At 48.1% G+C, this 12,957-nt stretch overlaps 2 protein-coding genes across 2 annotated transcripts in view; one reads left to right on the forward strand and one right to left on the reverse strand.

Moving 5' to 3' along the window:
- Nucleotides 1–4: 4 nt before the first annotated feature.
- Nucleotides 5–2,535, forward strand: LOC104159273 (protein Wnt-2b; the record flags this gene model as incomplete). The annotated part of the gene is made up of 3 exons (XM_009697139.1): nucleotides 5–232; nucleotides 668–932; nucleotides 1,975–2,535. Coding segments are annotated over 3 exons (723 nt in total), but the record flags the coding sequence as incomplete, so codon positions are not given.
- A 9,226-nt stretch (nucleotides 2,536–11,761) lies between these two features.
- The window catches only part of ST7L (suppression of tumorigenicity 7 like), a gene marked incomplete at its 5' end in the record, with an annotated part of 21,306 nt that continues 20,110 nt past the window's right edge, over nucleotides 11,762–12,957 (reverse strand). Inside the window, one exon of the mRNA XM_009697140.1 lies at nucleotides 11,762–11,815. Coding sequence (XP_009695442.1) covers nucleotides 11,762–11,815 — 54 coding nt within the window. The remainder of the gene's footprint in view (nucleotides 11,816–12,957) is intronic.

Raw genomic sequence — 12,957 nt, forward strand, 5'->3', positions numbered from 1 at the left:
GGTCTGTGCCATCCCGCGGGCGTGCAGCCAAGGGTACCTGAAGGCCTGCAGCTGCGACCCGCTCAAGAGGGGCCGCTCCAAGGACGAGCGCGGGGAGTTCGACTGGGGCGGCTGCAGCGACAACATCAACTATGGGATCCGGTTTGCCAAAGCTTTCGTGGATGCCAAGGAGAAGAAAGTGAAGGATGCCCGGGCGCTGATGAACCTGCACAACAACCGCTGTGGGAGGATGGTGAGTGCAGCCCCCGCAGCTGAGCCCAGTGTCTGGCCACCCACCCCACTGGGACCTCCCGCAGGGGAACGGGCAGCGAGAGCCCCCCAGGCATAGGAGTGGGGCCCTGGGTGTTCACGGAGGGTAGGTCCTGCTGCAGACAGGGGCAGGGCACTGCCCTGCCTTCCCAGTGCTGCCCTGCACACCCTGCCCAGGGAACAGCCCCGTGGGGATGGCAGGACCGTGCTTACCCAGTGCCCCCAGCACGTGTCCTCGCTGATGCTGGCAGCAGTGACCACGGGAATGTGTCCTCCCTACGCAGCACCCCTCTCCCGTTCAGAGCCCCATCCCACACCGGTGAGGGCTGATAAGCTGCACTAGGGACAAGCAGACCCAGGCACGATGTCTGACGCCCAGGGTGACCACCGGGTCCTCACAGCATCCCTCTTCCCACAGGCTGTGAAGCGTTTTCTGAAGCTGGAGTGCAAATGCCACGGGGTCAGCGGCTCCTGCACACTAAGGACTTGTTGGCTGGCAATGTCAGATTTTCGAAAAACAGGGGATTACCTGAGGAAGAAATACAACGGGGCCATCCAGGTGACGATGAACCAGGATGGCACTGGCTTCACAGTGGCCAACAAGAACTTCAGGAAGCCCACAAAAACAGATCTGGTGTATTTTGAGAACTCACCTGATTACTGCGTGATGGACAAGTCAGCAGGTAAAAGCCAAAGCTCCAGTCCTTACCCAAAAGCAGCTCTTCCTCCCCTCCCGACAGGCCAGCAGCTCCCAACGAGCCCAGCCCGGCAGGGCTGCTTTGGGATGTCGGCTCTCCCACCGAACCCCAGTCCCCAGTGGGGGGGTTGCGCTGTGGGGGGGGTCACCCAGGCCCTCAGCAGGTGTCGGTGCTCGCTGGAGCACTGGGTCCCCACAGCACCTCACACCTGCACAGACCCGACCAGGTTTGTCCAAAATCCCCAGGTTTTACACCAAAGATCCAAACCCATCAGGCCTCTTGTAACGAATGTAGCACAGCATTTCCTCAGACCCTTTCTCCTGCAGAGCAAAGCTCCCTTAAATAGGCAATAAAGAGCCCATTTCATGCGCAGGCTGCCGGCTTCTCCTCTGGACACATCCCGAGGCTGGGATGAGAGCGGGGAAGGCGGTGTCAGGGCTGCTCGGCTCCTGCAGAGAAGGTCAATGGTTTCCCAGCCTGGAGCATCCCCAAGTCAGGGGTTCGCAGTAGCCCTGGGGAAGGCAGCACGTGCTCCCGCCGCCCTTCAGTGAGCCCTTAGCCGAAGCCGAGGGGCCATTCGTAGCTTTGCCAGCTGCAAAGCCTGGCTTGACAGGCATACACTGCTCCAGAGCCCCCCAGCACGGAGCCCATCCTCGTCCGCCCCTGCTCTTGCACTCTGGGCAGCCGCGGGTGCAGGCTCCAGTAGCAGGCGTGGGGAAGGGGCCATGCAGAGAGAGGGTCACCAAAGCTGCACCGCTGGCCACGCTTGCTACCCATGCCACAACCCATGCCCTTAAAGCAAAGCAAGCACAGGCTCCGCCACCTCTTCCCCGCAGCCTGTGCCCAGCCTTTGGAGGCCACGCTGTGACAGAAACGACAAGATCTCACCACTGCTAAGGTGGAAACCCATTGCAGACAGTAGATGCCCGATCTTACCGCTGCTACCAACTGTGGGGCGGGGGGTGGAGGAAGCATTTGAACACGATGGAGAAGGAACACCCTGACCCGCTCTCGCTTCCTTCTCCAGGCTCCCTGGGCACGGCCGGTCGCGTGTGCAACAAGATGTCCCGCGGGACGGACGGCTGCGAGGTGATGTGCTGCGGGCGGGGGTACGACACCACGCGCGTCACTCGCATCACCAAGTGCGAGTGCAAGTTCCACTGGTGCTGCGCTGTGCGCTGCAAGGAGTGCGAGGACACTGTGGACGTGCACACGTGTAAAGCGCCGAAACGGGCCGAGTGGTTGGACCAGACCTGAGGAGGTGGGAGCACAGAGGGAAGAATCCACTGCCACCCCCCCTTGCAGTTTTTTAAAACTCTGTGCCCCGAGGGCCATGACGTTCTGGGAGCTGTAGTTCAATTGCATGGCTTTTATTTAATTAATTCTGCAAAGCACTAAAGAAAGGACTACATTTCCCAGGAGGTAGTGTGGACCCTTCTATTTGCTCAGCAAAACTAATCCCCTACCTAGGAGGAGTCTGCAAACCTTGCTTAAACTGTGAAACTGCCGTTGCCCATGTTCTCTCTGCCAAGGGACGGTGCAACCTATACGGACTTGGAGGACTGATCATCAGGATGCGATGGCTGAGGAAATCTGCATCTCCCCCAGAGAATTTACATTGCAGTAAAGTTTCACCAGTGAAAAACACTAGTTCAGAATAATCCACTCTTGCAGAAAGCATCCTTGCTTTTACTTTTTTTCAAGGCCAGAGGAAGGGTGTTGCAAATCCGCAAGACAGTTCCGTGATCTCTGCGTTGCCCTCGAGCAGAGCTGGCACACCGCTCCCGGCCGCGCTGCCGACCCCGCTGAGCCAGAGCAACCTCTGCACGAGGCTTCTCCCCAGCGAAGGTGGCAAGCGGAGCTGTAAATTGGAACTGAAACCCGAATGACTGCACAAAGACAAGGGCCACCCCTAGATGCTGGCCGACCCAGAGGGCTAGAGAGAGCAAACAAAAATCTGTGAATTTAGTGGTAGGTTCTGAAGTCAACAGATACAACAGTGGCTCTGTAAAACTCACTTGTATGTTGTGTATACTGCTTATTATTTTAAGTCAAAATTCATTATAAACCTGTATCAGAAAATTACATTCTTTGCTTTTTGAATGCCGACACACCCAGATGGGCACTTCTGGAATTAGTGGGAGAGGGAATCAGCCCGCAGCATGTCTTCTGCCTGCTTGCCTGCGGCTCCCGCAGTCCTAAAGCACAGACCTCCCCCCCCGGGAGTTCCCTGTTGTTTCTCACAAAGCAGAGCCACGGCATCCAGCGTGCAAAGCCCCAGGAGAATCCTTCACAAGCAGTAGCACGCTCCAGGACATCTCATGACAAGCACTGCATCAAGCAGGAGATGCTGGATGAGCTTCCAAACCTTTCCGATAAGAAAAAACACAACAAACAAACAAAAAACCAATTCCTGAAACTTAAACTACCAACTACAATTGAAGCTGATGAGAGGAGGGGCAGGCAGCTGCAGAGCTGTCAGTAGATACACTACAGAGATCAACCCCTCTCATCTCCACCGATTTCCTCAATCCTTTTTCCCCCCCCCAACGTGCACAAGCAGTGATTACAAAGATGCTTTATTTAGTGTACAGGTATTTTCTAGAGAGTGGTCAAAAGGTACCAATCCACACAAACAGACTTAATGTACAAGACACTTGAACCTGCAAACTAAATTGACCCAGGTTAAAAAAAAAAATAAAATAAAAATTGTACCTTAATCATGGCAATTCCTGAGCAGACGCTGAAGCTGATAGGGGTGCTGCTACACCTCCCTCCCAGAGCTCGGCTGCCCTTTGCCCTGGGCAGGCTGGGCTTCCTCCCTGACCCAGGAGAAACACTGACCGTTTTGTTGAGCATCACCATGCTGATGGGCAGGTAAGGACATTTCACACACCCAAAGCAAGTTTTCATGAAAGTTACAAGCTTACAACGATGGGAAAGGACAAGTTAACAGTAATACTTCCCTGTAAATACTTTTAACGCTGCTTTTGCACTGCTGTTGCTGCTCGAGAGGCTCTCAAATCTCTCCAAGGAGTCAGGGTTTTCTCCTGGCAGCCGCGAGATGTGTGGGCAGAGGGAGCTGAGCAGGCTACAACGGCAACGTCTGAAGGAAGGTCAAAGGAGCAGGATGGGATTAAGGCAAAGAAGATTATTCTGGTCCTAAGCCACCCATCGGCTACTGCATGAAGAGTATCTCTGAATGGGGATTTTACCCAATGGCCCTAGGAAATACTAGTTTAAGTGGTGAGAGGAAGCCACTTTGAAAACTGCTTTGATGGGAACTCCTCAAAGAATTTGAAGTCTGTCATGGGCCAGATTAGAGCACCTTACTCTGTGCCAGACCACTGAGATTGCTCATGCAGAAAAAGGACCTTCAGCAGAGCTGCTCTAGAGCCACGAAGCAGCAAAAAAGTGATATTTTAGCAGAGCTCTTACAACAGTCACAGGAATCCCACCTCCCCGCTGCCCAACCCTTTTCTTACAGAATTAAACCATCTCCCTTTTGAATCCTGTACTGACAGCAGGAGAGGGCTGAGCAGCACCTTTCACCCTCTCTGCTCTTGCAGAACTTGCACTCAAGCTGGTGTTTACCTGTGAGGCTCCCAGGTCTCACCCCCGGCCCTTCGAAGCCCTTTGAATTTCAAGGAGAGATGATTTCCCCGAAGATTTGCTGCGTCTCGGCTGTGCCAAGGAATGCTGGCAGGTGAGCGGGAGGTCTGAGAAAGGCCAAAAGCATTTCAAGCCTGCCGTAGCACAGCGTCCATCAGCATGCAGGCTAATCTACCGGGAAGAGCTCCCTCATTTATCTTCATTACTGCTCCACCTACCATCAATTTACGACACACTTTAAAAAAATGCTGCCCCCTTAGCAATCAATCCAAGCCTCCCTCCCAGAGCAGGACACGCTCCATGGGCTGGGAGGGAGCCGGGGTCAGCCGTCAATAAACATTTCTTCCTCTCCGGAGGACCCCTGGGAGGTGTCTTCCAGCAGAAAGACCGCTCGTAGCAGATCTGTAGGTCTACCTGATGAATGACACCTTAATCAATGGCTGCTGCCAAAATATGTCCTCCCTTTGAATGCAGATGTTCAACATTTTAAAACAAAGCAGAAAACTCCCAAGGACAGGTGGTCTCGGGTTTATTGGCTTCCCCCCTTCCAGTACCATCACCAAGATACTAAAACTGGATGCCTTCAGCAGTTTGTAGAATAACCATAGCCAAGAAGGCAACTCGCCACAGCCCACGGACGCCCTGCCCGGCTGCCTTCTCCCGTGACAGCACCACAGCAAACCAGAGGAGTACAAACGCTTGGAAGCAGGTACCAGTATTACAGAAGCAGCTGGAGAAGCAGTCGTGGAGACAGCCGGACAAGCTCGAGTCTACCCGACAGCAGAGGCGAGCGTTTCTTCTGCAAAGGGCTATGCGAGACTACGCTCGCTTCTTGTTTATTAGCAAGCAATTAGCAAAAGCCCAATGCCTGGGAATCAGAAATACACTGGTTAGTTAGAGCTAATTCCCAGTGCTTGTGCAAGACGACATCCCATTGCAGGCTGAAGGAAATTCAGGCTGGTCTACGTCTTCCTGCAGATGAGCCCTACCGAAGCTCCCTTTCAGCACACTCATCCTCAGCAAGCAGATGTTTTCCATCTATAAACGTTTATGAAGGCTGCAGTCTCATCAGGAACACTCGGTTCCTCTCTCGAGCCCCTCAAGTCATCTGCCTAAAACGTGCAGGAAGCCTTTTATGCAAGATCATCTTCTAATTATCCTCCAGTCAAAAGCATGTCTGAACTCGAGGACAAGGAGCAGAATTAATTGCTTAATGAGCTTCTGAAGAAGGTGGACAGGACGCATAGGAGGAGGCACAAGGCATTGGAAACACGGGATCCACATAAATTCAGGGTAATTTTCTCTACTAAGCCACATTTGAGTGGGAGTGCGCTTTAGCCCAGGTTTTCTGGATGGATGCAGTGATAAGATCGATGTAAGTTTTTGAGCCCCAGCAATGCAGAGTGTATACACTGCTCAGCTACGCCCCAGTCCTAAAACCTCCTCGTCGCTGCCGCAGGCCATTGTTGTTCACCATTGCGTCCGTACATGTGCAAAAGGCTTTGCTCGGGTACCTGTGCCAATGACAGCGTGCTCTATGGGGGTCATCTGCTGTAACAGGTCCAGCTCTCAGGGACAGATTTATTGGGGCATTTTGACTAACATTTGCATAACCTGTCAAGATCTGAGTGGGAGCTTTCAGATCCCTTATTACTGAAGCCCAGTCATGGAGGGCTGCTCCAGCTAGCAGCAGGGGGGTTACTGCTCTGGAATCTCAGCTGATGAGTCAATGCAGGAGAATGCAATAGTCACATACTGTGTCACACTGTTTTATAACTGATGATAGCCTACAGCCAAATCAGAAAAGAAATCAAGAGGTTCTTAAGAGAAGGGTCTGAGCTGATGAGGCCACGCTATGATGGCACAATTCAATGCATCCAGAGTAAAAGGAAAATGTCATCGGCCAAAATAACCAGAGCAAGATCCCCAATGGAGAAACACTCATCTTCATGGATGTACCCCTACCGATGCAGTAAGTGTGGGTGTGTTACCTAGCTTTCCCTAATGACCAGACTCAAAGGGCCTACCAAAAAGCATAATACAACAATTGAAGCTGGAAATGAGGAAAATTCCAAGCACATGAGCAGCATCTCTCATCACCATCGTCTTCTTACAGTGCTAAGGGCTGGGGCATGCAGAGCACACCCCACTTAGGAGCATCAAGAAAGGGAGGAGGGGGCCAGGAGACCAGAGCCAGAGCTGGAAACTGAAGCTGCCTTAGGTCCTCTCTATCCACCTTTATTAAAAGTTGGGAGAATTCAGACCACAGGAGACTGCACATAGAATCCCACTATGATTGCTACTGTCAATGTGACCTGATGTTTAAGGATTTTTGACCCGTAAGCAGAATAGCTCACACATCACCTATGCAGCCATACATAACTGCAGCAGAGGGAAGAGAGAAGTCAGTCTGTCCTTTTTACCAGCAAAATGGGGCAAGCTGGATACTACTCAGTATGAACCCCATCTGCTCTCTCTGCCAATGCAACCAGTACTGTCCTCTGCTAAGAATACAGCCCCAGTGCACATCTGCTCCCTACCTCCACAGCTGTTCCCATCTGGAAACCTCAGGACAGCCTCCCGTGGCTCCCGACCACACACCCCATGCATCAGTAGTTTGGGAGGTGCATCTCCCCTCAGTGTGTCATCCATGGGCAGGGGGAAGGGCAAAATTATGTCTGTAGGAGCCCTGTACGTATGCCTCCTTTTCTCTATGGGAGGTTGCTCTCCTATTTCACCTCTTAAAGCCTGCTGGCACTGGAGGCGGATGATGCAGTTTGTAGAAAGGTGCAGGCACTTCTCTCTCTCCCCCTCCCTCTGGAATCTTCCTCTCACTTGTGGTCCTTGGGATTCACCCAATGTTTCTCAGAAAAAAAAAGAGGACCTCAAGACAAGTATGCATTTAATAAGCAGTGAGACAAATAAGCTCCAGTTATCCCAGCAGAATTACAACACCAGAGAACAATTTTCTGCATTCCTCCGAAGGCCTGAAGGAACCCAATTGCCTGCTCTCAGCCTAAATAGGTACCAGACACCAAGTGCTCCATAAGCAAACAGAGCCCCCAAAGTGCAAAAATGAAATAAGTAAAAAGCTTCACATTACATATAAACCAGCCGTTTGCACTTTGTTATTAATGGTCTTGACTATGACCTTTAAACCCTGCCTTGCTCAGAGTCATGGATCTACGAGCCTTGGCACCCTCACAACAATTCCAGGACAAGGAGCCGGGAATAAACAAGCCTGGCCAGTGCTGGAGGAGATGCGGGAAGGGAACCGGCCTGCGACAAACCTGGACCGAGAACCACTCCAGTGCAGCAGGCAGGGCTAAGAGGTGACCATCTCCATATGAATTTGTCAACATAACCTCGCTGTCCAGGGTTTCCGACAGCATGAAAAGTCCTGTTGCCACATATATACATGTGTAAAAGCTAGTAACACATGCATCTATCCCCAGTTTCAAAGAACGAAGGACTCGCGCCATGGTAAATAACTGCAAGAGGGCTCACTCCCCAGAGGATAATTCTGATGTGGTTTATAAGCCAACAAGCAGACCCTGTTACCCAGATATATTTCTTAGTCTAAACTGCCTCACTGCTACTCTAAGAGTTTTATTATTATTATAATAGTGCCAATAGCCAGTGGAAAGTTTTACCCCTTGAAAGCTGTTCAGTACAAAGTCACCATCTCAGGAGGAGATGGCTCTGTGACACAAGTGACTGGAGAGGACTCTGGAGACATGCATAGGCTTGGCTTGCTCTCACATCCTTCCCCAGGCAGCTGGCACCGGCCACAGCAGCCCTCTGGTAGCACCCACCGTACCGTTAGCATACACTGGACTGAAACGCTCCCGCTTGTACCAAGGGGCCAGTTACAGACTGGAGCCGTTGCAGTCACTCCTCCACACTTATTAACTCCACAGATAAAGTAGGTGTATAGGAATAGTACACTTGATGGACATTTGTCAGTCTCAAAGCATCAGCGTGTCTAAGTGACATCAAATAGGCAATAGCATTTAGGTATTAACTTCCAAATACTTCATGTAAACTCAAGCAACAGTAGAAAGTCATTTCGATAACAATATAACAAAATCATGCTTGTGTGATCTCTCTAGATGCATATGCAATAAAAGTCCTGATCCACACAGATCTTTAGACACTTAATTAAAATCAGTGGTAAGATAGGGCAAATTCACACAAGAATTTAGTTGCCTAATTGCCTCACAAACAATAGCTTTACTATCCATGATAACACTTCCCTCTCTCCCTTCCTGTCCTAATTTGGAGATTACTTCTGGAAAAGTAAGAGGTTGGTAGGAAGAAATACAGCACTCCTCTTCCTGGACATTCTGATCAAAAACTAATCTGTCACGACATAGTGAGACACTGCGAGCAACAAAAAAACCCCCAACAAACGAAACCCACTCCAAACTCAAATTCTGCCTAAATGAATCAAAGAGACTATAACTACTCTGTTTTACAAATATACATTAGCATCAGGTATATAAATAAATGCAGATTTTCAAGTTCCTTGACTTTGACTGGCTACTCTGAATGAAATGAAAATTTGGTAAGTCTACTAACATCACACACAGTGTCATGGAAAGGCTTTTGCCATCCCAAAGGCTCTAAGGTCGCCATAGCACATGTTTTGGGGAAATGGCAACCATCAACACCTATCTGTCCTGAGACATAATTGTAATTTTTTAATTTTTCATATATATATATATTTTTACACACACACGCATGCAACTTAATTTCCTGTGGACTGATATGGTATTACTACAGTATGGATCAGGCGGTAAGTCCCTGCTCCTAAGTGGCAAATGAATGCTCCTATAAAGCATGAACAATCCCGCTAGGAAATCACACAGAGAGGTCCTCCTTCCTCAAGAGTTACTAGCACTTCTACAGAGATAGGAAGATTTTCATTACATAGCCTGTTGCCAGCTATACTTTCAGCATAAGCCCATCCCCTTTCTGTTACTGTTATGTCAGGGGAGGACAGTGAAAGAAAGCAGCTCTTGGGATGATACATGGGAGGCAGTGCTTCATTTATAACCCCACACAAATGCTGGAAAATGTTCAACTTTAAAAAGCATTAGGTTGGTTACCTTATGGGCCCCTGCAAACCAAGAAGTGGAATTACATGAACACAACATATCTATTAATCACCACAATGATTCCACAGTGAGAAACAGCCCCAATGACATACACTCAACTGGAAGGAAAGTTGAGAAAATTACCTACTAGTAGTTAGGCAACTCAAAAAAACTTGGTAGTACCTTTCTGTAGGGCTCTCCTCTTGACTCCTCAATGAATTCAAGTATTTAACTTGGATTAAAGCCCAGCCAATAGAAATATACAGTGGAGAGTAACAATGGCATTTCTACCTAAACATGTGTGTTTCCTCTCAGCCAGCGTTACAAATAAGTTACCCTTAAATGAGATGCAAAGGCAACTGTCCACTTCATAGTACTTTGTTTACAACGTAAAGTAGGATTTAGGAAAAAAAAAAAAAAAAGGAAAAATCATTCTCAGTCTTCTGCATCAAGATAGATTACAGGTCAACTCAAATTGACCTGTAACTGATTGATTTAGGTATTGTTTCAGAGTAGGCTACAGCAAGCTTCTTCCATCCAGGATTCAGAAACTAGAATAATTTACAACACCTTTGAAAGAAGCCATCAACATCATGGCAACATCCTTCACAAAGATCACTGAAGATTAAACATGTAAAATCTTCCTGGTTATTACAGGTAAGTATACGCGTTTATCTGTAAAATATAAGATGACGGACAACTTTTCGTGTGCTTAGAATCAGCATTTATCCACAAGCCCAGGCTCTTTTTATCCCTTCCACTTTTAAGAAGCCTTGGCTAACATGACTCCGCTTCCTCAATGCCGAGCAGCAGACCTGAGTGTGAAAAAGTAGACATTTTCTCTAATGGGGGAGAGTGGAAATGGAGGTCACACCAATTACTGCAAACCACTTGGCTGCCACAGCTATCTTTTCACCTTTGCAGTAAACAAACCCTTGTAGCTGGTCCATACATGAAGCAATTCCTTTGAAGAGTGCCTCACATCTCGGTTCTCTTCAAGTCTTGATATCAACAATGACAGTACTTTGGACTAACACTAGAAAGTTCAGGTCTCCCAGACTCCCATGCAGATATGACAGCCACTTCTGGCAGTTTCATCAGAAACCATCCGGTTCAAGGAAAAGCAGTTTGAAAGACAAAAGATGCACAATTAAGTATAAAGAGGTAACAGTATGAAATAGAGGAGTTTATGCTACCATTTCCTTGTGTAATGCAAGCTTATAGGATACAGAAGAAAGAAATCTTTGTTTGCACTAATCTATACTAAATAGACGCTTAAGAAGTCAACAAATTCAATGTGTTAAGAAGCAACCTTTTAATAAAGAAAGCAGAACCATATTTGGCTGTTAACAAATATTTTGAAAAAGGCTTATAAAATTAAATCTAAGCCAATTATCTGGTGTACCTGCAGCTAAGAAGGAAGTGTCAATACTCCAAACATCTGCTCAGTTTGTGTCCTCTCCTTTCTTACAGAGGAAGTATTAGCTTCCAGTTGTACAAGTGATTAAGAGAGCAATAAAGTATTGCTCAACAAAAACTATTTTCTTAGATGATTACAGACCAAGGCCGAAGAAGAAATTCATACGTTAAGCACTATTACCAACATGGAAGCCTGTCAAAGATATCAGTTTGAATAGCACAGCTTTCTTCCCTGCTCCCTGCGTCTAGGGGTCAGCTAACCACCAGGGGCGAGGCTCGTGAGAACAACAACATTGAACGATCGTGGAAAGAACACTCCAGTCACACCGGAGTCGGCTGATGCCAGAGACTGGACAGCAGGAGGACCTCAATGTTTTCCATAATGAAGCTGAAGGGTGAAAGAAGAGTCCCAAAGCACTGGAAGAAACAAAACACAACAACAACAAAAAGTTAGCTCAGTTTCAAAACCAACGTCCTTTTATAGGCTCACGGTATGAACAAAAAAACACCCTGTATCTTTCCCTCAAGGCAAGAGAGCTACGATCCCCTCAACTCTGATGCCATGAAATAGCCTGGTAGTAACCACTCGATATTAGTCAAGACATACAAAAGAAAAAAAAAACCTCTGGAAGCCTGGGCTCCAGCCTGGTCCACTCACCCGCTGTGCCCCCCACTGCAGTCTGCTCAGCTGGAGGCCAGAACGCTGGGAGCACTCACAGGCCACAGCACCCGCAGCACCTAGGCAGAAGCAGAAGAGTTAGGACGGCGTTCGCTGTGCTCCAGCTCTTCCAGCTGCTATGAGCACTGCCCCTTCAGCGCTAAACAGACCGAGGAGGAGGGTAGTGTATATTCTTGGATGTTCAAGCTTCGAATATTTATAGCTCATCGACTCAAATGTGTAAAAACTGAGCAGACCATCCACCAAGACTGGCCCGTGCCTCCAGACAGGATCCATATTCTAGATGCCATCTAAACAGTTCCAGAAATAAAGATTAGGCTAAAACAAATGCTGCAAACTCCCCTGCACCTTCTCAACCCATCCCCCAGGTATTCCACTGGGACTCATGTTATCCTCGTACAAACCCTCTTTTCATGAGGCAGCAATGACAGGACTCATTTACTTTGAGGGTTTTACTTTGGCCCTCCTGGCTTCTATCATAACCTCAAATATTACATTAAAAAGGCTTTTAAAACATAACATTCACAACAGCGCAGGAGATTTTCACTGCAGCTAGCTTCTTCCCTGCCTGTTTGTGTGTGGCACCTTCATATTAAGTGCATGAGTTAAGATGTAGATTAGCAAGGCAAGAAACCTTTGCCCTTGGCATCGGCATTCAGCTGTGACAGGAAACTTCAGGCTTTTTTTCTATGAAGTGTGGAACCACTCATTACACATTGGCAGGGAAGTGCACATCTCCAAACTATACACATTTTCTCTTAGATAAGCAAAAGACTCAAGTGTTTATAAATATGAAAAGTTCAGCAGCTGGCTAAAAAGTTAATTCTCCAGTCTCACTTAATGAGCTTTGGGGAAAGTGGTAGGGGGATTTGTTCAGAAAGCAAAGCAGAGTATCACAGAAAGCAGGACTTGCCAGACGGGGCTCTGTTTAGTCCTATCTTCTGTCTCTAGATGGCTGCTATTGGCAAAATGGCAAGGAATCCTCTAACAGGGAGCTACGGAACAACCAGAATGAGAAATGTTTTCTCCTAATCTTGCAATCATAAAAAAATAGCCAATTTTAAGTTTAAATCCCATGACTTTTTTCCTTTGTTGTGAAAATATCAAGTAACCCATATCAAAACACTTTGGAACATGGACTGTCTTAGGATTTTTTCCAATTCCCTGAACAAGCAAGTTGTTTTCAGTAGGATTCAGCAGG

Source organism: Cariama cristata, unplaced genomic scaffold (assembly GCF_000690535.1).
Source record: "Cariama cristata isolate BGI_N322 unplaced genomic scaffold, ASM69053v1 scaffold36533, whole genome shotgun sequence".
In the NCBI taxonomy this organism is placed as follows: Eukaryota; Metazoa; Chordata; class Aves; order Cariamiformes; family Cariamidae; genus Cariama; species Cariama cristata.